The 27,793-nt window shown below is 41.5% G+C and overlaps 1 protein-coding gene and 1 long non-coding RNA gene across 2 annotated transcripts; one reads left to right on the plus strand and one right to left on the minus strand.

Moving 5' to 3' along the window:
* On the plus strand, positions 1 to 3,100 carry LOC306645027. Its single transcript, XR_013759511.1, has 2 exons — positions 1 to 1,757; positions 1,868 to 3,100. It is a non-coding gene; the product is annotated as an uncharacterized lncRNA (long non-coding RNA).
* On the minus strand, positions 2,489 to 27,793 carry STOM (stomatin). Its single transcript, XM_079112287.1, has 7 exons — positions 27,637 to 27,793; positions 16,797 to 16,900; positions 15,316 to 15,388; positions 14,275 to 14,357; positions 11,304 to 11,507; positions 10,286 to 10,420; positions 2,489 to 4,497 (listed from the first exon to the last, which is right to left on the minus strand). The coding sequence occupies exons 1-7, from the start codon at positions 27,695 to 27,697 to the stop codon at positions 4,303 to 4,305; spliced, it is 855 nt and encodes a 284-aa protein (XP_078968413.1). The 5' UTR covers positions 27,698 to 27,793; the 3' UTR covers positions 2,489 to 4,302.

The following is a 27,793-nucleotide window of genomic DNA, read 5'->3' on the forward strand; positions in this document are numbered from 1 at the left end:
TCTCCTCCACACTATTGCGCTCTCTCTCTCTCTCTCTCTCTCTCTCTCTCTCTCTCTCTCTCTCTCTCTCTCTCTCTCTCTCTCTCTCTCTCTCTCTCTCTCTCTCTCTCTATCTCTCTCTCTCTCTCTCTCTCTCTCTCTCTCTCTCTCTCTCTCTCTCTCTCTCTCTCTCTCTCTCTCTCTCTCTCTCTCTCTCTCTCTCTCTCTCTCTCTCTCTCTCTCTCTCTCTCTCTCTCTCTCTCTCTCTCTCTTCCTGCAAGGAGACGCTCTGCCTGTCCGCTTAATAAAATCTCTTGCGGGGGGTGGGGGGAGAGAATATTATTGATGGTGACTCCTTGTAGTCTTGTGGCATCTAGTAATTTTCAGATTACTAGAAATTTTCCCCCCCCTAGAAATGTTAAGGGGAAATTCCCATCCACTATGGTTACTAAGTGTCTAGAGCTTTCTTAAAATTTTTTTTTAAAGATGCTGGGGGTTGAACTCAGGGCCTCAGGCATGCTGGGCAAGCATTCTACACTGAGCTAACCCCCACCCCTGACACTTCAGTTTTAACAGCTGTTTCAATGTCCTCTTTTGTCAATGTCCTCTCTTCCTGGCTATAGGGTAGTTGGAAAAGGGCTGTGTCCTATTAGCAAATCTGATGCCTTTAGGCAAATCTTAGCATGGTCTGAGGCTGGATCTGCTGTGGGCCTGCTGTTATCAGCATCATTGTCTGAGATGCTCACAAATAACCTCAGTGAATCCAGGGATTTCCCATGGCCTGGTCACTGCAGTCAAATGGGATCCTGAATGAAATAAGGATGTGTGGAGTGTGTTTCTGAGAGCTTGGCAATCCATTCATATGGTTCCTTTAGCTCTCAGTTTCTATGGAGTAAAAGCTATACAGCTAACTGCATAGCTTTGAACTTAGGACCTTAGAGATGATCTAGTCCAGTGGTACCAAAATCTGGAAATGAGTTGGCAATGGAGTCAGTGTTCCCCTTTAAGTGTGCAAATTTGTGTGTGCATGCCTAGCGTGCACTTTCCAAAGACAAAGGTCTGCAACTTCCAACATTCTTAAAAGACCTGAGACCCAAACGGGTGGACTACAGTCTCATTTTACAGGTGAGGAAAATGAGGTTTAAGAGAGGATGTGACTCATCTCAGGTCGCATTACAAGCTGTACCGGATGGTACAGTGGGAGAACTCAAGAGCATGATTTTCCAAGCTGGATCTGGAGAATTCTGAGGGGCTTCTGTGATTTTACAAATATATGATTCAGATTTCGTCTTTGAAGTGGGAGTAAGAACCACTGATACTTCGAAGCAAAACAGAAAAGTGAGTTGAGTATAGAGGTTGATTTGAGATTATAACTTTCATAACTCTAATTTACTTTATAGCAACATATAAAAGTGAATTTAAGAATTTAACCTGGTAAAAGGCACTTTAAATCTTTTGCCAGTGTGTAATTTCCTTTGAAAAAAGGGGCTGGCTGCTAAGAGGAAGTTTGGAAACCACTGATGAGTACGAAGGTCTTGGAGTTCACTCTTTACTACCTGACCTTCCTCGGGAGGACCTGGTGCCATGGGGATCACAAGATATAATGTACTGCCAAGGGCTGCACACAAGCTCAAAGTCCATGGAACCCTGATTTCCTCCCACTCAGGCCCCTGATTTGTTAACACATTGTGGTTACAAACACCCAAGCAACTACCCTCATTTGTACTGAACCTTAGCTAGACCAGATGACCTGAAACTAAAGTTTAAGGCTTGCTTAGGCATGACAGTCTTCAGGGCTGGGGAGATGGCTCAGTCGGTAAAGTGCTTGCCTTGCAAGCACAAGGCCCTGGGTTCGATCCCCAGCACCAAAAAAAAAAAAAAAAAAAAGGCATGACAGTCTTGAAGCATTTGTGATCTACATAAAAAATAACCAGTGGTGGTAGTGTGTACAATAGAGATGGTTGAGGCAAGCAGTGAAGACACTGACTCCTTGGCATTGAACAGATCTTGGTTTGAATGCCAGTTCTGCTCCTTATCACCCATGTGTCTTTGGCTGTTTTTACCTTTGAGCCTTAGTGTCCTCATCTACAAAATGGGGATAACAAAGTATCTCATTAAACTGTTTTGAGAACAAAATGATAGAATATATATAGAAATAATTGAGCACAGGGCTGGGTGATTGGTGCTTGGTGTTCTACAAATGGTAGGTCACCTTCAAAGGTCAGATGTTGCAAGTGAAACCCATTGGTTTTGTCATTATTTTAAGTAGAAGTAGGTTTGCGTGATTATCTGAGTGACAGCAAGAAGCGGGTTCCTATTCCAGCTGGAGGAAGGCAAGGGGAAATGAAGCTGGCGAAGGCTCTGTAAGGTTATGTGGATCTCAAATTCACTAGGGAGAGTGTGGGCCGAGGCAGTCAGTCAGCACCCAGGGGACCTGATGTGACACTTCAGAAAAATGAAATCCACATATGCTACATAGGGACAGAAACAGACTCTCACCCAGAGAAAATGAGTTCAAGTGCACACACTTTATTATGTACATTGCTGGGAAGGGAGGCGGCGTGGAAAGAACCCTTGCTCCGGCGCTATCATCCTAGAGCTATTAATATGCTCCCTACCGGCACCATGCAGTCTAGTGGGCTAGGAAGTGACAAGGCAGAAAAGCGAAGGTCATTTGGTATCTGCAGAAAGGGAAACTCATGGAACCAAGAGCACCGTTACTTTATCTGAGAAGAGATTCTCATGGGGATCTGGGGTTTCCTGGTCCTCAGCGACCAAGGGTGAGCCCCTTCACAAAACTGACAATGCCATCACTTAAAGTTCAAAATACAAATGCAACTGGAGTCCTGAGCTGCAATGCTGCCTAGGCTTCTAAGAAACTCAGCTAGGAACCTGGACAGCTGGGTTCAAGGCTTTCTAAAATAAGCTTGGAAATGGGGTGTAGGGGAAGTGACATCAGGCAGGGATTGACAGAGTACTTTTCGCTAGGGGCAGGAATGAAGAGTGGAGCTGGGAAAGGAAGCTGTTATTTTAAGACTTCTGGAGGTGAGTTTAAAGCCTCAGAGAGGAAGTGTTGCAACTGTTACCAGCCAGCTTTCAGGCCAGGTTGCTCAAATTCACAGGCATCTGCAAAATGGAAGAGCTTCCAGATGTTACAGACTTAAGACATTGTGGTCCAAAGGGGCTGAGCCCTTCCTCTTTCAGCACTGACACACGTGGTAAAGAAAAGAGCAACCAGCAAACGAAAGTCTCACATCTGGATATCCAAAGCTCAACAGGGTCTGCCCCCAGATCATTGGATATTACGATAAATGGTGAATTCCTTACAGGGCAAAATGAATGGGATTGGTAATTAGGATATTTCACAGTGTACCCCAGTTAACAGCATGCATACAGTAAAATATAATAGTTTTCTGAAGATATTTTTTAAAAAGTCTCTTAGTCTTTAGTGTTTCAAATGTGTATATAACAATTGTTCCTAGAACTTAGAGAAAACTTTTATTTAAAAATCAAAACTATTCAAAACATGATATATGAAAATAGGCAAAAGTGAGGAAAAGCACTTTTGTTTTTATGATCACATTGTTTTTATGACCACTATTTCGCTGGTTTGAAAGAGGAATCATTTACTTATGAAGGAGGCTCAAAGAAGATAAAAATGTATCTACTATTTTCAAAGGGGCTGCCCAATAGTGAATTTAAAAGTCCCTGATGGGTTGGGGTAATTGTCTTCCTTAATCCTGACCACCTCCCTCAAGCTTTGACAGTTGTAGGCAAGAAAATACCTACTACTCAAAGCATCACTTTGAAATATGGTTTGGGTTCAGAAAGTAAACAGATATTACGGAAAATGTCCTCAAAAGATTCCCTGGAGGTAAGGCACATATGGCCCAGAGGGGCTGGTTGTAGCATGAGGATATCACTTTCTGCAAATCACGTGTCCACCAGGAGTGGCAGGTGGCAGTTCTGAACTACGTTCTCACCTCTGGCCTGGCTGCTGAGACAGGGTGCAGAACCACTCAACAGAAGTGGAAAAAAGGACTTAACCTACGACAGACTGACTGACACATACAAACTCTTAAATATTTTAGAGTAGATTATGGTATAAATCACCAATCTCTCTCAGTATTTACACGCTATCAATTCTTTCATCTGTTTTTATGACCACTATACATTCTAAGAACCCCATTCTCGACATACAGAAAAGGAAAGAGGGAGGATAATTAAGGCTCCCTGCCCTACTCCTTGTGAGCTGAAGGCTAATTTGGTCCCCTACTTCATCCTTGGAAGTTCAGAGCTCATCTCTGCATCGACCTAGATGGCTCAGCGTTTTGCACCCATGATGCCTTGCAACATATCTATTGGCAGAGGGAAGACAATTGTTGAGTTTTTCTCAGCAGCAATAGTGGTCAGTGTCTGAAGGTACCGGAGCTGAAGGGCCGCAGGAGACTCAGTGATAACCATGGAAGCTTCCTTCAGAGCTCTGGATGCATTCATTTCTCCCTCAGCTGCAATAACCTATGGAGAAGGAAGGAGAGGTCAGCGTGGAAAACCCCATGTGCGGTCATGCAGTCATCTTCAAACCGGGGTACGTTAGGTGGTACCCCAAACTGCCCAGGAGTATGCCAGAATAGTTTCAAGGAAATCAACTCCTAGATTTCTAGACACTCAATTTCTAGATTTGGTTTCCAAACTGATTTGCTTGAGGCTGTGCCTGGCAAGTCATTACCTTTTAGAGGGACAAGCCATAGCACTGTGTGGGGGTTGAAAAAGTAAACAACTGATGACTGGATGCAAATCCCCTGGCAATGAGACAGCTTTCCAAAGCTTTGATTTCAAAGAAAGAAAAGAGAATCTTACTGAACTGAAAACTGATAGATCATTAAAAAGTAAAGACATATTCTGACAAAGGATTAACCACACCAATTCAAAGGAAGCACTACGAAGTGCATGAGGTTACTTCAAACAAAACTTCACTTCTCATAAGTTTTCCTAGTACTTAAAAGAATGAAAAAAAAAAAACAGGAATAAAACTGATGCTGAATTGTTTCATTATAGCAATAATAGCTATACACATAGTTTTGATTTAATTCCTTATTTTTGCATTTAAGAGAAACATTTCCAGTACAAAAAAATGTTTCTTATTTAGGAGAAACTCTGAAACATTTGTAGAACCTTGTTTATAAGCATAGGAAATTTTTAAAAATTATATACTAAATGTATTACAATAGGATGGTAAAATATATTAAGGAAAGAATGTGTGATGAGGTGGAATGGAAATATAAGTTCAAGAAGAAAAAGGTATAATTTAATATTACTGATGTTAAAAAGTATACAGACATATTTTTAAATGGGGGATTAAGTCATTAATGTTATTTAAATTTCACAGTCCATTAAATATCATTTAAATATCATTTAAAAGAATGATATTAACAGTTTCACTTTAAAATGTCAATATTTACAACATGCCAGAAATTAGATGCTTGCCTCCACTCAAGATAGAAATTTTTACATGCCAATTTAAAATGTGTAATGGGATATACAGCTTTTCAAATTCTTTAAGAGCTTGGCTTACATGGGCAAAAATGTTTGCAGATCACTGAGTGGTGGAGAGCGCAGGGACTCTGGAGGGAGCTCCATGTTAAGACTGAAGCTCAAATTCCAAAGCTAACACAAGTCGGAGGTTCTTAGGGATTATTTTATATCTTGAATCTCAGCTTCTTATTCTTAAAACAGGATACGACTAATACAGAGGACCAGTGTGAGGAAGAGAGAAGGTATATAAAGTGCTACATGAACGACCGCAGACCATTATAAAAGAAAGACAAGGGGCAAGCCTAGAATGAACCCAACTATGTCATGCACACAAGATGTAGAAGCTAACTCAAGGCAGTCAATTTCAACTCAGAGTCCTAGAAGAAAAAAAGGTGCAAAAATACCGTAATTGTCAAGATGGAAATTGCAGTTCCACCATGTTGTCCCAGAGAGATCTCAAAATACATGCTTCATAATATTTTTGTGACTATCAGAATTGGCAGCCATGCCCTTGTGCCTAGTGAGATTTCATTTGCTTATGCAGAAAAGTTTGGGGCCTTCTAGGTGTTAGTGAGTGAGCCCCTGCAGGAGCTTGGGATGGGGGGCAGCATCACTGACCTCCTACAGTTCCTGCTCAGGTAGGGGAGACCGAGGTGGGACAGACCTTTTCCTTCAAGTGTGATAAATGTTGACGGAAGTCTGTGCTGGGCACAGTGCCAGATTGTGAGGAAGGCAATTTTGAGGTAAGGTGATGAGGTTCTAGAAGCTGAGTAATGAAGAACGATAGCTTTTCTGTTTGGATGAAGTTGAGGAAGAACATTTTAGGCAGAACAGATAAAACAGTACTGAGGTGTAAAAAGCTGACAGGTTCCAGAAAACCGTGAGAGGCTGAACACCATGAGGAGAACAGGGCCAGAACTCGGAGGGCAGTGGAGGCCAGGGTGTTGGGCCTTCATTCTGTAGATGGTAACCTCATCAGTTCTGGTCAGAAAACTCGGAGGGACGCTGATTTAGAAAAGAGACTGGAAGCTGTCGGTGGAACTGCTTTAGAGGGGTCGGTGGGATTCACTGGTGTAGGACTGAGGAGAAGATGGACTGGGGGGTGATGGAGGGTGGGAAACAACAGTATTTAAAGACTGACTGGGCATGGGGAGGGAGGAGACGGGGGCTGAGTCCCAAGTTTTGAGGTTTTGGTTGCACTAGAAGTGCCATTAACAGAGAGGGGATACAGGATACGGTACTTAGTGAGAGAAAGAGCCCAATTTACAGGATAAAAACCTTATCAAGGCAAACCATTGTGTCCCAGCTAGGTTTATGAGATGGGGCGAGTGCAGACATGCTCACAGAGAGCCGTGTAACTGAACTCCCAGGCAAGCCTTGGAGAGGCCCGCACAGGAACACGGGAATAGCGAGCTTTGATTTTTTTTTCCATATCATCTCATATGTCCAATTAGGCACTTTTTCCTCTGGACACGGACCAAGTGCAAAGATATCTCATTTCCCACCACCCATCAATACACAATCTCTTGGCAGGGAAGCCAGACCACCAGGATGGGCAAACATTTGGTTTGCAGAAAAGCTGCTCTAAGCAAGCTGCCAAGGATGTGAACATAACACCACAGGCTTTGTCTAGATACAGGCCGAGGACACTGTGGGCAGTGAATGTCGTAGAGAGCAATGCAAGCTCCTTGTGGGTGTGTGGGGCTTTTGCTAAACGTGCAGTAACTGCATGTCAATCAGCACTTCATAGTCACAGATCATCAGTTTATTTACTTGTTTGTTTCTCTGGAGCTGGGGATGGAACCCAGGGCCTTGTGCATGCCAGGCAAGTACTCCACTACTGAGCTATACTGCCAGCCACACAGATCAGTCATTTTAAAACGTAGCCTTTTCACATGTGTGAGACTGGCACTGCCTGTACCCTTCCTGAGACCAGGTGGGCTGGTCAGAGGGGAAGGGACGAGAAAGAAGCTCTTCTGTGGTTTTGCCCCCATTTTTTCAACAGACCACTAACCTCAGAAATACAAGCTGGAAAACATATGGCAGGCATTTTTCTGAGAGCTATAAAAAGAAGTAAGGGAGCATGCAGGCACCAAAGATGCTACCTTTTGAGTCATTAGGAGCTGGTCTAAAAACTCTAAAAAGAGGTTTGACTAACGTGCAGTACAATGTGTGGAAAATCTGTCCTCTCCTGAGTCTGGCTGCTTCTACTCAAATTATGTCATGAGCAGTTCAGTTTTCCGTTCAGCCTCTGCCACTCAGTGTCCATTCATGTGACTCACCCACAATTCATCTCTTCACCTAGCAAGGGACATTTGGGTAGTTTCTAGTTCGGACCAACTAGGCAGTGCTGCTGTGAATCTCCCAGCCTTTTTGGAAAAGGATGAACGTATTTCCGTGAGATACACATTTAGGAATGGGGCTCACAGGGTGGTATGCAAATGTGTGGTTTGGGCAGAAGCTGCCAGACCCTTTTCATCACTGCCTGTACCAATAAACACTCTCCCAAGCAGCAAATGAGCATTCCAGTTCCTCTTCTGCCACTCTTTTCTTACCTTTTTTTTTTTTTTTTTAATCCCAAGCCATTCTGGTGGCTATCTAAGGTGGCATCTGCCTATAATTTGAATCTGCATTTCTCTGATGGCTAATTAACTTAAGGAATTTTTCTCTGACTAACCTATCTCTCTGTTCCTCTGCAATTATTTGTTGAAGAAATCATAGATGACCCCTTATTTTCCATGAGAACTTGAATTTATGCCTAAGGCTCTTGTAGGGTCACTGCATTTTACAGAAGGGGTAGGCTCACGGTATGAACACTAACCTTGATGATAGAGAGTCACTGCCAAGGTTCAATCAGACAGCTTCCAGACCACCACACAGTCTGGGCCAACTGAGGGCAAGGGGGTTTTAAGAATCCAAATGGCTTCCTTTAACTTGTCTTATTGTTTTAAAGGGAAGATAGGAACGCTCTACCCAAACTGAATTCTTGTGGCAAAGGCTCAGCCTACCCTGGGAAGTGCCAGATGAGGCAGGATGAGTAGAGCAGATTCTACTTCCTATTGCCATTAATTGTGCAAAATCGCTTCACTTTTCTGAGGATTGTTACTTGGAATGTTACAGAAGGATTCTGAGGTCAAGCTGGGTAGAAAACAGCTCTGTGCTTAAATCACTGGCATGGGAACAAGGGGTGTGTGTGCGTAACTGGGTGAGGTAGGAGTCACTTTTGAAAGACAGTTTCTGAGGATTCTTTAAGCACCGACAGTCTATGTAGTCTATGAGGGAAATTCTATTATTTAATATGGGTTAGAAATGGGGCTTTTGGTTAATGATGGATTGTAATAAAAGCAATTTCTGATTTTCTCCAAAATAATTAGACACTAATAGGGAACATTTGATAATATTGTCATAAATATAATTAGTCTTTTAAAAGGGACAGGTTTGTATGTGTGTGTGCTTCTGGAGAGTGAACCCGGGCCCTTGTGCATGCTAAGTAAGCACCGACCACTAAGCTACATCCCTAGTCTTTTTAAGTTTTCATTTTATTTTTGAGATGGTGTCTCACTAAGTTTCCAAGACTCGCCTCAAACTTGTGATCCTCCTGCCTCAGACTCCCAAGGAGCTGAGATCATGACGTATGCTGATATCAAACTTGGCTAGAAGGCACTCGAAGATTCTGAAATATCATGAGTTTATCATTATGAGCACCAATGATCATATGAGGAAAACCTAAAAATTCTGGTTAACAGAACATTCTTGAGGCAGCATGTCCAATGGGGTACTCTTCTATTTCATGCTGGCTAAGAAATTACAGTGACCAAAGGGCATCCTAAGAGAAGGACAGAGTTCTGTGGCAGAGTGGGGTTGTGGGGCCATTTAGTATGTGACTTTGCCCTTTGGCCAAAGTTGGACTGAAGAGAATCTTTCTTCTGTGCACGTGCAATCAGGACTGGTTGGACTCCTCTACTGGTCACCTGTGAATGCCGGTGAACGTGAGAGTCAGATATCCTCCCCCACACGATCTCTACAGAGGGATGTGGCTCAGAAATGGGAATGACCAGCTCCCTTTAACGTTGACTGCCTCTGGTTCCTGCATCTGATTCTGGTGAGGCTTGACTCTATTTCCTATTTTGGGGTTTGGTGAGATATTTCTGCATTTTTATACGTTATTGTCTTAAAAGACAAGGGTGGGGACAGAAAGAAAGGAGGAAAAGTAAATGTCAGAGAAAGGGAAGGAAAGAAGAGGAAGGGATAAAAATAAGAAGGAAGAAGATCCTGAAAAGAGAGAGAATGAAAGAGAAGACGGAATAAGTGAAGAAAGGATGACAACAAACTGATGTGATGCCCATCTGCTCTCCAACTGTCCCCCTGCCCTTGACAGTGGCCTGGGAGAATAGAGGCAGGGCTCACCGTCATGGAAGAATGAGCTCACCCGCATGGGCTGACATGCCCATCAGACAAGAAATGAAAGGAACAAGGTCCAAGGCCAGGGGTGACGGTGACTCTGCTCTCATAAAACAAACAAGCGGAGAGTGCAACAACCCAGTCAAGTAAAATCCAAGTACGCTGATCTGTCAGGAGTGTGGCCTCTGGGGAACAGAATTTGGGGTGATAAGGGGTGCTTCTGCCTTCACTGAACACTGCAGAATTGTTTCAAAGTTTTTCAACAAGTATGTTTTACTGTATTTAGAATAAAAAAGTTTCAATAAGAAAAACAAACTAAAATAAATAAATAAATAAATGACTAAAAGAAAAACAGCCCAGAAAACATTACCTTGGCCCGGGCCTCCCGGGATGCTTCTGCCTCAGCAGCCATAGCTCTCTGGAGCTGCACGGGCAGCTTCACATCCTTAATTTCCACACGCTCCACCTTTATTCCCCAGTCGTCAGTGGCATCATCCAGAGTACACTGTCAGGAGGACAGAAGGCAAGTGAAGAGAGGTCAGCTTAGCCCAGACGGCTGTAGTGGCTGCACCCGCTGGGATGTGGAGCAGACAAGGCGCTGGGGGAGAATGGCCAAGAAAGGGTTAACCTACAGTGGAAGGAATATGCTGGGAAGGAACTGGGTGGCTGGGGAACAGATCCTGACTTTGCTGCTAACAAGCTAATGCAGGGCTTGGCATGCTCCTTCTACAAGGGCTGCAAAAGAGCTGCTTATTGGCAGTCTTGTCACACTGTTCAATCCTGCTGCTACAGGTCAAAGGCAGCCATGGGAATGCACAAGTGGACGTGTGTGGCTGAATTCCAATGAAACTTTACTTACAGAAACAGGTGGCCAGGCTGGGGGCTAGAGTCTGCTGACCCTGAGCTCATGTGTAAGCCACATCACCTCTTTGTGTTTCACTTTCCTCCTTTAGAAAGGGAGAAATGAAACCATACTATTTCATAAGGTTGTGGAGAATATCAAATAAGATCAAATAAGATCATTTTTACCCACAACCAAGTCTGCACAAAGACAAAGAATTCAGACTTTTAGCTCTTTATCTAACATCTACTACTCAAGCAAGATTGGAAAACAGTTACAAGGGACTTCATGGGACTCACACAGAACAAAGCTTCCACACCTGCACTGCCTTGCAGAACCACCTCTGAACTATTATGCTTAAAAAAAATGGTTAATGCTGATTCTGGAAAAAAAATACACAAAAGCAACACTTGCATCTGGGTATTACAAACCCATGAACTCTCAGTGTGAAAAGCATCTCGTTCCATCAAGCCTGGGAAACCTCACTAGGAAGGTAAAAACAGCTGCTTTGCTTCAGCTTCTAGTCTTGAGTGGGCGCGTTCCTTACCTGCATGTTGTGTGCAATTTCTTCCCTGTCAGAGAGGATCTGAGAAAGGTTCTTGGTGCCCAGAACATTCCTGAGAGTAGTTTGTGCCAACAGACGGGTGGCTGAGTCCGCATTGGTGATATTTGCCACAGCCAGGGTTGCATTCTGAACGCGGTAATAGACCACCCCGTCCACGCTGACGGTCACCGAATCCTTAGTGAGGATCTGCAAGATGAAGGAAGCAATTCTACATCTGTCAACCAACAATTTATTTCATAAAACTGTAAGGAATGTTGTTCTACAGAGCATTTTAGAATGCTGGCTGATTCTCTTTAATAAGGTATCAGAAAGTTAATTATATCTTCAGAAATTTAAATAAATTCCATTTATTTCTGAAGCCCATTGACTCAATCAGTCAACATGTTTTGAGATGTGACTCAATAGCAGGAACTGGATCAGGCATAAAGGTATGAAAAAACTTGGCCCCTACTTTCAAGGCTGTTGGGGAATCAAGGAACTTTAAGGGACAAGGGATGGGTAATTATCCATGGCAGGGATGAGACCTCAACTAAATCTTTTTTTTTTTTCCTGGGTATTGGGGATTGAACTCAGGGCTCATCCCGGCCCTATTTTGTATTTTATTTAGAGACAGGGTCTCACTGAGTTGCTTAGTGCCTCGCTTTTGCTGAGGCGGGCTTTGAACTCAAGATCTTCCCTACTCAGCCTCCCAAGCTGCTGGGATTATAGGCATGTGCCACTGTGCCTGGCTCAACTGAATCTTGAAGGGAGAAATAAAAATGTTTTGAGGGTGGAGTGGCAAGTGTTCAAGGCAGAGAGAATCATGTGGGAAAAGGCACAGAGGCATGAGGAAGCCAAGGTCTGAGGAACCACAGCATAACTGGAACAAAAGTGCATGGGGAATGGTTTACAGGGCAAGGTCAGGGTAAAAATATATTCACAGTCAGGCATATACCCCCGTAATCCCTGCAACTGGGGAGGCTGAGGCGGGAGGATGGCAAGTTCAAGGCCAGCATTAGCAACTTAGTGAGACCCTTTCTCAAAATAAAAAGTAACAGAGCTTGGGGGTGTAGCTAAGTTTAGAGTGCCCTTGGGTTCAATGCCCAGTACTGCAAAAACAACAAAATATATGTATTTCTTTATAGCATACTACAGAAAAATGTTTCACAAGGAAGAACTTTGTTTTGAACCAAACGGATGAAAAGCACAGGCGTGGAGTCAGAGCCTTTGGACTGGACTTCAAGCTCTGCTTATGCCCCCGATGACCTGCAGCAGTACTTTAAGCCATGCACCTGTGAGATGGGACTAAAAAAACGGCCCAATTCTACTAGAATTTCTGTTAAGATCAAATAAGAAGACATTTGTAAACAAAGCCCTTTTGAAACTACAAAGAGCCATGTAAACAGAAGGTGATTGCAATAATGTTGCTAGGTAGCTGTTTGGCTCTGTCAAGCATCAAAGCAGTCATCCTTTTTCACTTTCTTTTTTTTGTAATCTAAAAATACCTGTAACTTGGAAGAGAAATGCGGGATTTCAGTATATTACCATCTTGTGTCAAAATTATTTCCCATGATGTGATGGGAAAATGAGTGCCACTCCTAAACAGATTCCTGCCACTGTGTCTCTGCCACAGCTGCTCTCAAAGCAGCAGCTTCTCGACTGACTGTTTATGGCAGGCAGTGTTTATCTTCCTTCACAGTAAGTTCACGGGGGATCAGCAGGAGGACAGCTTGCCAAGTTCCAATCCACTCTGGCTCAGCAGCATGCAGGGAGGAGAAAGCAGCTGGAAGGCAGAAGCTCCCAGCAACCCTGCCAGATGCCTGCACTGTTTACAGAGGAAAATGCCAGAATTCCCAGCAACGCTGGAAGGGGTTCCTTCTGAGTGTTGAAAGATGGCAACGAATGCAGAGAATAATGTGGAGTTCTTGTAAGATGTGAGCAAAAATGATTTCTGGCATCACTAAGTATGTGTGGATTAAAAAGTCTTACCTCCATGACAACAAGGATCAGTGCTAGCAAGGGAGTTCTTGAGTGGGTTTCTGCCTCTAGTGACAAGAGCAGGCAATGTGGCCAGGCTCTATCAGCAGCCCAGCCTGCTGAGGCTCTGGCCTGTGGCCAGGAAACATAGGCAGTACCATTCCATCCCTTTCTCCACCAGGTTTGCAGTGGCTACTGAGCCTCCTAAGACATGGGTGCCGGGACAGCCGTCGCTTCTCCAGGGCCATGATGGAGCTAACGTAGAATGCTTTTAGCACTGGACATGGCAGCTGAAGGCTGGCGTTCAGTCCTCGTTCTGCCCTCTGTTCTGAGAGATTCCTTTGTCTCACTGCAACTATACAGACTTTCTAGGGATTCTGTCGTATCAACTATGACAATATTTGAGAAGTAGTTAAAAAAAAAAAAAAAGCACAAGGTAACTACTAATATATCTAAAATGCCAAGTGAGTAGTTTCTAATTCTTTGGCTTCTAACCAATTTATCTAGAATAAAGTCAAGATCTTTAAAAATAAAGGAGAATATTGGGGCTGGGGCTGTAGCTTATGCCTAGCATACATAACATCCTGGGTTTGATCTCTAGTACTATACATAAACACGCAAAAGAATATTGAACTAAATAAGACTTTCTACCTGAAACCTATAGAGAATTATGGTAATAAAACGATGATGACTTCAGCATTGTGCTTCCATTAGCATTACACTGTTTTGTAATAATAGCAAGCATTCATCTAGTGTTCGCTATTTATTTGGATGTTGTCCAAGCACTTCACATATACTGTCTCATTTGCTTTCACAATAACCCTATAAAGTGGACCCTACTACTACAATCTTCATTTTATAGATTGGGAAACTGAGACAACAAAGTTAAAGATCTTGCTCAAGGCCATGGAGTTGGAAAAGGGGAAGACAGGACTGAAAGCACATGCCAATCATTCCCATTCGATCCCTCCGTTAGCCTCGCAGAAGACAGCCTCACCTCCTGAGGAGGAATATCAAAGGAAATGGTTCTCATGTCCACTTTGATGAAGCTGTCAGTGCAGGGCAGAATGAAAAACAGACCTGCAAGAAAGATACACCCAGCATCAGACACCCGCATGTCGCGGCAGCTCCCTCCTCCGCTCAATCCTGATGGAATCAACCTCATCAGTGGAAGCCTCCAGCCTATCTTAGCGCATGAGCCAGAAGCCTGGATGTTATCCCTGACTCTTCTTGCTTACTCCCCACCCTGACTGTCCTCATGAGGGCCCTACGCCATGGCTGCTGTCACTTCTTCCTTCACTGGGATCAGTGCAATTGCTTCCCAGGCCACCTCTCCCTCCTATGATCCGTTTCCTAAGTTGCAAGCAGAGTGATCTTTCCTAGGATACGAATCTTGCCCCAAGGGTCCTGCATGACCTGCCTAGGCTAACCTGTTCAGCCAGATCCCTTGTCTTCACCCCCTACACTCCGACAGGACTTAGCTACAGTGCCCTCTCCCTACATTCCTACATACTTGTTGCTATTTCTGCTGGGAACACTTAACACCTTCACGTGCCTCAAGACTCAGCCAAGTTGTCACCCACAGAAAGTGTGGTCTCAACCACTCCTAGTTTGGGGCAGTCCCTTTCTGGGTTTCTGTCTTCTCAGGGCTCTGTGTAGTTACTTGATCATAATACTTATCATGTGGAAAGTAGCTAGCTGTTTCCTTCTTGGTGTCCCATCACTAGATGATAAGATCCTTGAGGGGAGGGACCGTGTTCTAGCCTCCCTTGGATGCCCAGAGTCTGGAACACACAGGAGCACTATCAAAGTCTGCCAGATGAATAACTAAAAGTCTTTCCTTGGTAGAATTCTCTGCTCAGATGTCCATAGCTGTATCTGTTCTGGTTCAAGATAATCTTATAAGCTCCAATGGGAAGGGGAACAATAGACTGGCTGGAACCACTGTTATTGATAGGTAACTTCTGCTCCTTGAGAAATCACATCAGTAAAAAGAACTTCAGTCTCCAGAACAACGAACCAGAATCCCAGTACTGACCAGGTCCTTTGGCTCCTCCTTGTAAAATACGACCCAGTCTGAAGATGATGGCTCTTTCATACTCTTTTATAATCTGGAATAAAAACACAGATGATAATTTAACATGAAGAGCAAAAACATTTACATGCATAGCTTCTTAAATATATTTTTGTTCTAAATGGGTTAGATGCTTCATTATTTCTTCCTCTATATTCAGATAGTCTGTGAATAACATGTTCAATGTTGTCCAATGTTCTCCAAGCATATTCATTTACTATTTTTGGTTGATTATAAAAAAAAACAATAGACACTTGTTGTATAAATTTGGAAAGTACAGAATAGTAATATAGAAATAGGGCTGGTTTTGCAGCTTAGTGGTAGAGAGCTTATCTAGCATGTGTGAGGCACTGGGTTTGATTCTCAGCACCACATACAAATAAATAAATAAAGGTCCATTGACAATTTAAAAAATATTAAACAAAGAAATTCATTACTTTACTCTTTAGTCATTAATGTTATTATTCAATTATTATTATTTTTCTTCCAATACCTTTGTTTTAATTAATTTTTTCCAGTACTAGGGATTGAATGCAGGGTGTTCTACCGCTGAGCTACATTAATGTAGCTTTTTAATTTCTTTTTCTTAAGGCAGGATCTTCCTAAATTGCTGAGGCTAGCCTTGAACTTGCAATCCTCTTGCCTCAGTCTCCCAAGTAGCTGGAATTATAGGTGTGTGCCACTGAGCCCAGCACTCTGATACCTTTAATTATAATAATACATATATCTGAAAATGCTTGAAGCATATCTTTTTAGGAATATGTAAGTGAAAATCATTTATCCAAGTTACTAACTTGGTAGAAAAATAACCAGCATGAGAGCACTTTGCCATGTGCCAGGCTCTGCAATAAGTACATTTTGGCACACTAGTTCATTTAATAGCCACGACAGTCCTGCAAAGTTGGTACTGTTATTTCTCCCATTTTACAAGTGAGGAAACATGGCAAACATTTCCAAATGTTTTCCTTTCCTGTGTATGAAACAGTTTCCCATTGCAAAAGGTAATACTTGCCCCACACGGTGAACAGCAGAGACAGCAGGCAAACATCGCCATGCCCACTCTGGAGAACCTGTTCTCAAAGGCCACCTCACACTCCTGACCCAGAATTTTTGTTTTATCCCCCCAGTGGCACTGGAGATGGAACCCAGGGCCTCAAGCATGCCAGGCAGGTGCTCAACCACAGAGTTACATCCCCAGCCCTGGCCCAGAAAATTTTTAACGTTGATCCTTATTTTAACTCCTGTGGAGGGACTCACTGGATGATGGTTGAAAAGCAGTTTTAAGATAACTAGTTTTAATAACTAGTGAGAAGAATGAGTTTTCCGTAAGAGAGATGAAGGAAAAAGAATTACAGGCCAGCCTGGTCTATCTCTTGCACACACAAAGCAGGCTTACATAGGTCGGAGTTAACCCCTTCCCTGATGTGAGTGAAATGTCCTTTTACCTTTATGCACATCCATATTGATATTGGGAAAGTTATAAGTGTGAACAGGAATGAGGCAGCCACCAAAATCCATCCACAAGGTCCAAGGCCTGTACTGGGGCTATCTGTTGAAGACAATAACCAAGCAGCTCTTATCATTGTTATTAGCATGATCACCGCCACCTTTGTCCCTACTGTTTACTGGACACTATGTGCTTGGCCTTCTGCTGACTGCTTCACATGAACGTTCCCACTTAATCCCCATTCAGCTCTGAAAAGCAGGTATTACTTTTTCCCTAGTCTACTTAACACGAGTACTTCCCCACATTACTCATTACTTTCTCCAGCAGACATTTATTAAGCACCTCCTACTTCCTTTGTCCTGTGCTTGGTATTAAAGCAATAACAATAAATAAAACTCAATCCCAGCTCCCCAAAAAGTTCAAGTACAGTGGGGAAGAAAGACAAAGATAATTATAATACTAGGTGGTAAGCATGGATATAGAGGATCTGTTTGGAATATTTTGAGGTGACAGTGGAGTGGGGCAGTGGGGACAAAGGGAATTGTCCATCTGAGGGCTTCCTGAAGGAAGGAACAGTATGGAAAATACCAACGAAAAGTAAGGGGAAGGTAGGAAAGGGGACCTTTATTTAGCCCAGGGTACAGCATGATTCAAGGTGAAAACCATACGTATGATTAAAATTGTGTAGAGCCTCTTTTTAAAAATTACACCTGCTAAACATTTTACTCACTCTATGAACCATCACTTATTATCCGAATCCTGATCTTTACACAGGTTGCTTCTGATTTCTTACTATTGAAAATAATGCTGTAATGAGCATCTTCCTACACAGCCTTCTGCCCACATTTCAAACTGTTTCCCTTTCCTGTGTATGAAAGAGGGTTTCTGTCTGGTTACAAAGGGTAATATGCAAAAAATTCAGAAAAATAAAAGTGAGAAAAGATATTCAAAATCCAGAGATAAGGAGGGCTTTGGTGCATTCTTCCAAACCGTTTCCTTGTACACACAACAGTATTTTAGATTGAATAAAACCTGTAACCTACTTTTTATGGTATTTTACCTCCTTTTTAAGCTTCTGTAGTTCTGCATTTATACTTTTCCTGTTTTTAATTCTTTATCAAAGTTGCAAAAGTTTAAAAAGTCAAACATTCTATAAGATTAATGAAAAAAGGGCAGTCCCTGTTTGCCTCTTCCCATTTCTTTTGTCTTAAAAATAATTGCTCTTTCAGCTGACTATTCTGGTATTCACCTTCATGTTTCTAGATAATATTTATATATATACATGCATACATACATGTATATATATATATATTTATATATATATGTATTTTTTTTTAATATTTCTGGCTTTTTCAGTTTTAAGAATGATCTGTTGATTTCCCACTATGGAGAAGACCTTGATTCTTCTCCTTCTCCTTCCACCACGCACACACACTCACTGTTTCAGTGTAAGTACATCACCATTTTGGGTAGATCTATATAAAATCTTATGTTACCATGAATATGCAAATGCTATTTAAAGCTAACCCAGAGAGTACAGATAATTAGCTTTCTCTTATTTTTTTAGACCTTTATCTTATTTATTTATTTTTATGTAGTGCTGAGGATTGAACCCAAGGCCTCACAATGCTGGGTAAGCGCACTACCACTGAGTTACAGCCCCAGCCCCTGAGAGTTAGCTTAAAGTGACCTAAGTTAATCCCGGAGGTTACTAAGCTACAATTTTGGGGGTACAGACATTCACTGAGCAAATATTCAAAGCTGGGTCTCGGTGCTCTTGTGGAGAAAGCCTTGTCAGGTACGATCACAACTGATAACACAGAAGCGGATCGCAAGGGTGTTCTATACCCTAGGCATTGTGTAAAGTTACCCGAGACATGTATCATTTAACTCTCACAATAGCCCTCTGAGGCTGCGTATTTTAACCAATGATGTAACGGAAGCAACCTCACTTTCCCAAGGTCACCTAATGGAGCACTGGGGATTCAAATATAACCATTGACTCCAAAGCTCCTGTTCTAACTCTCTGACCTTTCACCACTGAATTTAAAGTCCTCCTTAAAGATGTTTTCAAGTTGGGAGCACTTTCTTGAGAAAATGTTCAAACGGGGAAGGCATGGCAGGAGTTTCGAGAATGAAATCTAATATTTTTATGGAGGAAGACCTTTTAATTCCAGCTGTGTCTATTTATAGCAAAAGACAGATTCAAAGCTCTGTGCCAGGCTCTGGTCTAGATTTTGAGTGAAACTGATTCCAAACAAGGAACAGGTTGGCCACAAACAATTAGCTGACAGCATCTGGTGCTTTCCAAACTACTGCCTCAGATCCCCCATATTCCAGGCAAAGTACATAGCTCTTTGTCCTGGAAATACTACACTGAAAATCCCTGAGAGCAGAGACGGTTCTTATTCCTCTTTCTTTCTTTCTTTCTTTATCTTCCTTCCCTCCCTCCCTCCCTCCCTCCCTCCCTCCCTCCCTCCCTCCCTCCCTCCCTCCCTCCTTTCTTTCTTTCTTTCTTTCTTTCTTTCTTTCTTTCTTTCTTTCTTTCTTTCTTTCTTTCTTTCTTTCTTTCTTTCTTCCTTCCTTCCTTCCTTCCTTCCTTCCTTCCTTCCTTCCTTCCTTCCTTCCTTCCTTCCTTCCTTCCTTCCTTCCTTCCTTCTTCCCAGGGCCTTGTACTTACTAAGCATGAGCTCTACCACTGAGCTACACCCAGCACTGCTTGCCCCTTTTGATATTCCCAATGTCTAGCACAGTGTCCTGCAGAGTGGGCATAAAATACTTCTTACCAAGCTTTTTGGCTAGATGTATTTTAACTTCCTCTAAATCCTGACTGTGCACGTGCTGGGGAGATGGCATTTTCTTACTTTCCTGATGCCTCCACAAAGAATCTACCCTGTTAGAAGCCCTCACAATCCTTCCCAAGCTGGCTACAGCTTAAAATGGTGCATAAACCACATTCCCAAGAAGTGAGGCTGAGACTCCACAAGACTGGTAAGTGAACTTCAGTCACCTGCCATTCTTCCTGACCCACCCAGAGAGGAAGAGACACTCAGTCATTTCATGAAATTCCTGCCCTTCAAGCTTCCCACTCACTACTTCAAAAGCTAACCTTTGGTAACAGCTTTATCAGGTAAATGACAACAGGCAATCCGTATTCCTTGAGATATTTTGGTTGACATACTTGTCCATATCTAGGCAGGTGGAACACTCCTAAAGATTAGAGATCTGATGAAACTGGGTTGTAAATACCACTTTGCCAGGTTTAGAGCATTCTTTCTTTCTTTTACTGCCCAGCTCTTTTCTGAAAACCGCATTAGAATAAATTTTTAGCCAATCAAAGCCAAGGTCTGGATATCAGTCTATATATTTAAATTTTTGTACTGAGCATTCAAATTAAGTTTATCTCCAGGAAAATAATAAAAAAAATTTAAAATACTCTATTGTTGTATGAATGTTTAGGATGTGTCCAACTTTGTCAATTAGAAACCCTGCTGCATTGAATATAGTTTTAGTAAAGTTTCTGAAATTCTTATTTATGTATCATGCAAATTAATTTTGTTGAAAAGATGAAGTTATATAACTAAATTTCTCTAATTCTGGTATCTTTTATTACTACCAATAATAACTAACTTTTCTTTTTTTTTGGACTGGGGGTTAAACCCATGGGAACTTTAACACAGAGCTACATCCCTAGCCCATCTTTAAATTTTGAGACAGAGTCTCATTAAGTGCTGAAGCTTTCCTCGAATTTGTAATCCTCTTTCCTCAGCCCCCTGAGTTGCATATGCCACTGTATAATAACCGTTTCTTGACTATTTAATATGTGTTAGCTCTTCATGTACACTATTTCTAATGTTTACAAAAACCTGTAAAGCAGATGTAAAATGTTCCTCCTGGTGCCCTAATCCAATAATGCAAAAGATCTGAGAAGAAACCAAATCAAACCAAACTATAATGCAGAAGGAAAAAAAAGAAGTTGTATAATAATCAGTTGGCTCAGCTTTTCAGGAAAAGCAGTGACACATTCTTTTCAAGATCATAACACAGGCCAATGTTCAGAGCCTTGTGTGCTGTCAGCCATCCCATAAGAGTAATTTTCCTTTAAGATCTACTGTACTTCTCATGCCTGGAAGTCATGGGAAGTAATAAATCACATGAATCATTGAGACTTAATTACTCTGAAGTTCAAAACACACTGGATTTCCACTGCTGAGAAAGGCCAGAAACATGCCTTATACCATGGCTAAAAATTGGACTCAAGAATCATATTCATTATTGCACAAAAAGAACAGGATGGGCTCAAGAGTTACTGAAGTAACCTAAGTTGCAACATTTAAAGGCAATTTTTCCTTCTCCATCAAGAGAGTGTGTGTGAACCACTTTGTGTTGTAAACTGCCAGGAACAATGTGGTCTGGGTGGAGAAAGATAGAGGACGGTTGGGAATTTTATCTCAAAACACATGCTATTGGTATTAACAGTACTTTTTAAGGGGTAACAGTAGGTCAAAACAAAAGGTCTTGGCAGTTTCTGAATTTTCTTCTTAAAACTATTTCTATTCAGGATATAACTATTCTTTTTGATCATTATTATTCCACATCAGAGATTCTACAGCAGGATTTGGCAAATGTTTACTGTAAAGGGCCAGAGAGCAAACATTTTAGGCTTCGCAGGCCATCAAGTCTGTCACTGCAGCGTGTGAGCAGCTGCCGATGGTACAGACGTAAGCAAGCATGGCTGGGCTCCAATAAAACTTAATTTATGGAAATCTTTCATATACAATGCAGCATTATTCTTTCTGTTTTTGTTTCTTAAAGTCATTTAAAAATGTAAAAGCTATTCACACCTGTGGGTCATACAGAAACAGTCAGCCAGGTTTGGTTGACAGGTTGTTATGATCCCTGTTCTTATTCTATGTCATAGAGTTATTGATTTGTGAAGGAAGATGTTCATAAGCGAAACAGTATCCTTGATCTTGCTTCCTGCTATTCAAATAGGGATGTTTCCCAGTTCCAGTTTCTTGTCCTTGCTTGTTTTGAAGCAAGTCTAAGACCTGACAAATAAAACCCGAAGGCAAAAAATAAGCAAAAGGGTCATTTTCAAATGGAATTTTAGGAGAAAGACAAAGAAGGGAAGAAAACAGCAGAAAAGAAGGAAAATAAGAGAAATAGGAGAAGAGGAGAAAAACAAAAATGGAGGCTGCATCCTACAAAGAGACGGATGAAAAGATAAAAGTGAGAGAGGCAGTTTAGCACCTGGTGGGGTCTCTATAAATATATGTTGAGAAAATGGTATTTAGTTGGAGATCACAGCTACATGGAAGCAGAGGATTTCAAAGCAAACAAGCGTACACTATAACTGGTCTTTCAAATGGTTATTTTCATTAGGCACAGTTATAGTTATAAGAAAGCTCTTATTCTTAGATCTCCAGGGAAGAGATTGTTCTCCGGCCCAGAGTGACTGCAAGCCAAAAGTTATCAAGAGCTGTCTGAAAACTGTCACTTCCTCTCTATCATAAGCCACCTATTGACAACACTAGTCCAGAAGAACTGATATTGACGATGAACTATGTGGTTTGAATTATAAAGCTTAAAATGTGTTTACTATGAAATATTAAGGAAAGGAAATGGGCTGACTAAAAAAAAAAAAAGATTTTCAGTAAAAGTTGAAATAAAGGGAATCCCTTTTCTTAGTTCAAAAATAAGGAAATTAAATAAGCATAAATATTCTATTTCCCAAACATTTGGAAGATTTTCTGCAGTTTTCTTTCATTTGAATGTTTCAGATCATAAAACAGGAGGGAAAAAATAGGTGAAGGAATGCCAATAATGTAAAATTTGGATGCCTACATCTCTCTAAGCTGCTATGTTATCATTCTACTCTACTTAAACAACGTTTATCACACTTACAATCATCTTATTCAATGACTGTCCTCTTCATGAAATTCTGGTCCTGTTAAAACATGTAGCATAATGGCTAGGTCAGCTCTGCTACTTACCAGCTGTGTGATCTTGGGAAAGTACCTTACCCTTCTGTGCTCCAATCTACTCATTGAAAGATACGGTTAGCAAGAGGGCCTCCTCAGAGGGTGAGTGTGATGAGGAAATGAGCTTATTTATGGAAGACACCTAATGCAGAATCTGTGCTCAAAACACATTTATTAAGTAAACAGTTGTTGAATGAGGGAACTGAGTCTGTTTCTCTGAGGAAGAGAAGAGACTACCTATCACATAAGAAAAACTAACTGCAAGGTTAAAAAACTCAGGCAGGGAGAAGGGTGAGCCAAATAGCCTACATCTGGAAACACCAAAGCATCAATGGTCAGAAAAATTGGAGAGAAAAACAACTTCATAATGGGTATTAAGTTCATTAAATTCAGATGAGGCCCAAAACACATGAAAACAGGACCAAATTCTCCTACTGTCTAGTGCTGTTTCATTCCCAGTTCCTTTATTTGGAGATCTTAAAAGCATCCACAATTAAGTTATTCTCATAAAAGTCTTTGGAAGGTAACCTTACTCTTACTTAAAAATGGAAAATGGGAGCCTAAGGAAACTAGATCAGAAGGTTACCATTCTTTCCTGAAGCTGAATGGTTAAGCAGTAAGATCTTAAGGTTTTGGTATCAGATTCCAATTCTGCCACTAAATCTTTTCGGCAGTAAAATGGGAGAAAATGGCAGTAATTATTTCACACAGTGTTATGAAGATTAAATGAGGAAATATATAAAGTGCTTGACACTTAGAGGTGTTCAGTAAGTAGTAAAGATTATTACTACCACAACTTTAAGATCATTATTGATCCAGTTTACAGGAAAAAACTTTTTATTAAGTGAATTGTCTTCTGGGACCTATGCACCAGGGAGAAAATATCAAGACTTAACAATCTGCTTGGGGACTCTCTCTCTGGAGGAGAAAAGGCCATGCTCAGGGTAGTAAGTTGGAGTTCTGAACTTCATTAGGCCATATGTCCTACACATCTTTCAAATCTTTCCCTAAATTTGAATTTACTGGAAAATGACAAGGCTTTCTCAGTAGTACTCTAAATATATACTGTTTTAAGTTATAGGCCTAAGTCATTGTTAAGCTTTTTATTTTTTGTTTTCTCCACTAAATAATATCTTAATCATTTTCATTTTAAAATTTCAAAAGGACATGCTTTCTTACTTGATACCTAAAATCCTGGGAGATAAAGAGTGCAGTAAGATTATGCCCAATATACAGGAACTGACTTCTCTAGAGGTTGAGACTTGCCAGGGTGACCCAGGAAGTAGGCAAAGGTGGTACTGGGTTCTCAGCCTAGATCTCTTCATTCCAAATTCCACCCACACTACACTATCCTACCTTCCCGTAAGGGCTCACAACAGCGGACTAGTTTGGTATCATTTAATTGTCTAATTCTTTAAGACAGGCATTTTCTGGTTGTATCTTCAAGGCCAATCTATTGAAACCTGAAAGCAAATGCTAGGGATTCAAGTTACTTTTTTTTACTAGTCCCAGGCACAAGGATACAAAAAGATGAGAAGAAAAAGTTCATCAACAGAGAATTAATACTTTCTTATTTCAGTTTATAGGAAAAAACTTTCTATTGGCTGGGATCTCTAACTTCTTTTTTCCCTTGTTTTCATAAATGAGGGTCCTTACTAGATATATTATCTTGATAATTACAATTCCTTCCCTGTTATTAATACAAACCCAAATAGTCTAGCTATAGCAACAAAATGTAATAAGGAATGTGATGACCACACCCTGAAACCAACAGTTTTGGGTAGAAGAAACAATAAAACAAGTTATCAACATTTAACAAACATTTAGCAATGTGATTTAGTTTCCTTTTGCTTCCTTTTTCTTTCAACAAATGTTTTGCACATCTATTACGTACTTGATACCAAGTAGTTACAATAAAGAAGGACGCAGTCTATTTTCAAAAGCTCTCATGGCTTTTGAAAGATGAGGGGATAATGAATAAATCAAATTGATAATTTGATAACAGTATTATCAAATTATGTAATAAATATCATGATAGAAGTATGCACAGGATTCTAGGCAGACACAAAGAAGTGTACACTTTTTTATGGTTATAATAGTTTTAAGAAATTGTCATCCAGGCCTTTAAAAACTGATTTTTGTATTCCATCTATGTCACTTTATTGACATCTTTTTAATTATTTTTCTTCGAAGTTGACTAGGCAGTTGGTGAATTTTATAGTGTAAAATTTACACTATTACATGGTACCAAGAATCTACTTAATCATTAAAAAAACCCACATAAATGATGGCTTTTGTGGTATTGGGCTTTGATCTTTGAGTTAATTTCTGACCACTACTGGTTTAAGTCAGATTAATTATTGAAGTTAAGAAGTTCTCCCCAATCTGATCAGCTATAACAACTGAAATAAACAAATCAGTCCCATGATTCTGCTTATTTTCAGAAATTCTCCCAAAGGATTTATCCTGTTGACATGCTCTTAATTATAACAATACATTTCTTTGCAATACACCTGCATTATTTCATTACAAAGTGAATGCACAGGTTTTAGGAAAAACTAGTCCTGACCTGGGTTTGGTTGTATTCACCTGCCTAGGATTAATTCTAAGAGATAAGGAGGTGGAGTTTGGGCTTTTGTAACTCCACTGCTCTGCTCAGAAGAATCCTGTGGAGCTGCCTTCTCCAAGAGGTCTGGACTGAAGCTGGGTTCCTCTGGGCTTTCTTTGTTTACTTTCTCACTTTCAGTGAAGTTCTGAAGTTAGACAAGATCCTGCACCTCGGTATGCATGTTAGAGAGCTCCAGATAGGGAAAATGGTTTGGAAAACCAACAGACTGGGTTTGAAACCCAGCTCCAAATCATGAGCTGTTTGATTTTATCACTGTCAGTTTCCTTACTGTAAAATGGCAAATAATGACATTTTTTTTAACCTATTGCAGAATTATAATAGATAAATGTTTGTTAACCACTTAGGCTATGTTTAGCGCATGGCCAACAGTCAAGAAATTCTATTTACTACATTCTAGTAATAGCTTTCCTATCAGTGTCAAGTTTTTGAGGTTTATCATTTAAAAACAAGAAAAAGTGATCAAGCAAAATTTCCTCTATATGTATACTTTTCTAAGAGGATGCATTTGTTTTCACCAGTTTTTTAAAAGTAAAAAACTGGTATATGACCACGAGAAAACTAAATGAACATTAAGTACAAGATCATGTTTATTCCTAAGGAACGCCAAACTGTTTTCCCTAGATAATTAGGAGATCAGGGTATAGAAGAAAGGATATTATCCACCTTCTTATCTAGGAAAAGACAAGGAAGAGGTGGTCCTGGACCTGTTTTTTCCTGTTTAAATCTGAATTTAAAATTAAGATTTAAAATTTGGTTTCACTAACCTTAACTTCATCAGTATGACTTTAAGTAATTTAATCTCTTTGTGTATCAGTTTCCTTGAGTATAATTTGGTGACACGAACAGTATCTACTACATTGAATGTGAGCATTCAATAAAATAGTGTATATAAAATATGTGGCACCAAGTCTGTCCTATTTAGTGTTCAAAATTATTTTTATTTTTTGCCATTACTCTCTCTCAGTAACTCCCAATTTAGGAAGCTATCTCTCCAAGGTGTATAGTAGGGAAAGGAACTGATGAAGATTTCTTTAATTCTTTCTCAGGTTGATCTACACCATAGCCCTCTATAATTCTTTTCATACTCCTGGGAAGGAATTAAAGCCAGGGATCCCTGGGCAGGGAAATGGGACTCAAATTAAGTGGGTGGACAAAGCTGGCTTTACAAAAATAAGCAGAACCCATGACTCCAATACAGTGTTCTTTGTAGGGTGCTGGAGAAGCCCAACCAGCCCCCTAAGATTTCTTTCATTATGTCTCCTGTTTGAAATTCCATCTTCGGAAAGAATTCCTTTGGAATTCCTAAGAGCTCCTGAGAGAATAGCAATGCTCCTGGGAGGGCTATCACCTCAATCCCTCCACCCCAAGGAGTTAGCCAATAAAGGCTCAAGGTGGTAGCTCTCTCAAGGGCACGAATTCTTCACAGGGGAACAAAGATTGCCACTCACAGGGAAGGCCCTAGTAGGGTGGAGAAGGTCCTGAAGGAGAGTTTCCTAACACAAAGAATAAAGTGGAGTGAGGCCGAATGAGGCAGAGGGTAGAATAGAAAGAGGTGAAAGAAAGCCAGAGACTCCTTTCTTCTGCAAATGAGGCCTACTAAGTGTAGGGAGCTGGGGCGTTGCTTCTTACTATGAAAATGGTCAGTTTCTCTAAGAAGGCAGTGGCCGTAGGGAGCAGGAGTTCTTGATCCAGGTCCAGAGGGGCTCACATTGTGGGCGGATGAAGGCTGAAGGGAGAAGATGACCTCCGAGGAGTCGGGAGGGGCAGAAAGGGGAGTGGGTAAGGAGGGAAGACGCGGGGGTTCCCCCTCCACCAGTCTCTGGCTGCCAGTTACTTGTGCGTTTCCTCGACCATGTGGATGACACGAGATAAGGAAGCGCTGGCCTCTGGCCGGGCATCTGGAAGACCGCGGAACGACAAGAGCTTCTGCACGGTCTGTGTATTGAAACGCCCCCTGCCACTTGCGCGTCCACCGTGTGCGGGGCCAAGATGTGCCCTTTGTCCTCCCCCCACATCACGTCGAAATTGTGACCCCCCGCCCTGCAAAACAAGGTATGAGAAAACCCGGGCTTTGAGAAGCGCTCGCTCATCCAAAAGCGGCGGAGACCAGCCTTGGAGTCCCGTTGTCGGCCCGCGGGCTCAAGCTGAAGGCAGGGGCTCGGTCCCTAGAGGCAGGTTAAGGGGTGGGGGTCACTCTCGGGCCTCTCCGGGGGCGTGGGACTCACCCTTGAAGGAGTCGGGAAGCCGCCGAGCTTGAGCGTCCTCGTTGCGCCGTTTCTCAGCCATGCTGCCGGAGTAGGAGTCTACAATCGCCAAAGCCTGAACCTCGAATAATGCAGCAAGCACCTAATCCGGCGCTGGACCCAGGCTGCGGCCCCGCCC

This window comes from Sciurus vulgaris (assembly GCF_902686455.1).
Source record: "Sciurus vulgaris genome assembly, chromosome: 15".
Lineage (NCBI taxonomy): Eukaryota > Metazoa > Chordata > Mammalia > Rodentia > Sciuridae > Sciurus > Sciurus vulgaris.

Coding starts and splice junctions, on each gene's coding strand:
- STOM (XM_079112287.1), bottom strand. CDS start 27,697: ATGGCTGAGAAACGGCGCAACGAGGACGCTCAAGCTCGGCGGCTTCCC. Junction 14,358..15,315: donor AGGAGGAGCCAAAGGACCTG/GTCAGTACTGGG, acceptor TCTTTCTTGCAG/GTCTGTTTTTCATTCTGCCC. Junction 10,421..11,303: donor AAATTGCACACAACATGCAG/GTAAGGAACGCG, acceptor TCCTCCTGACAG/TGTACTCTGGATGATGCCAC.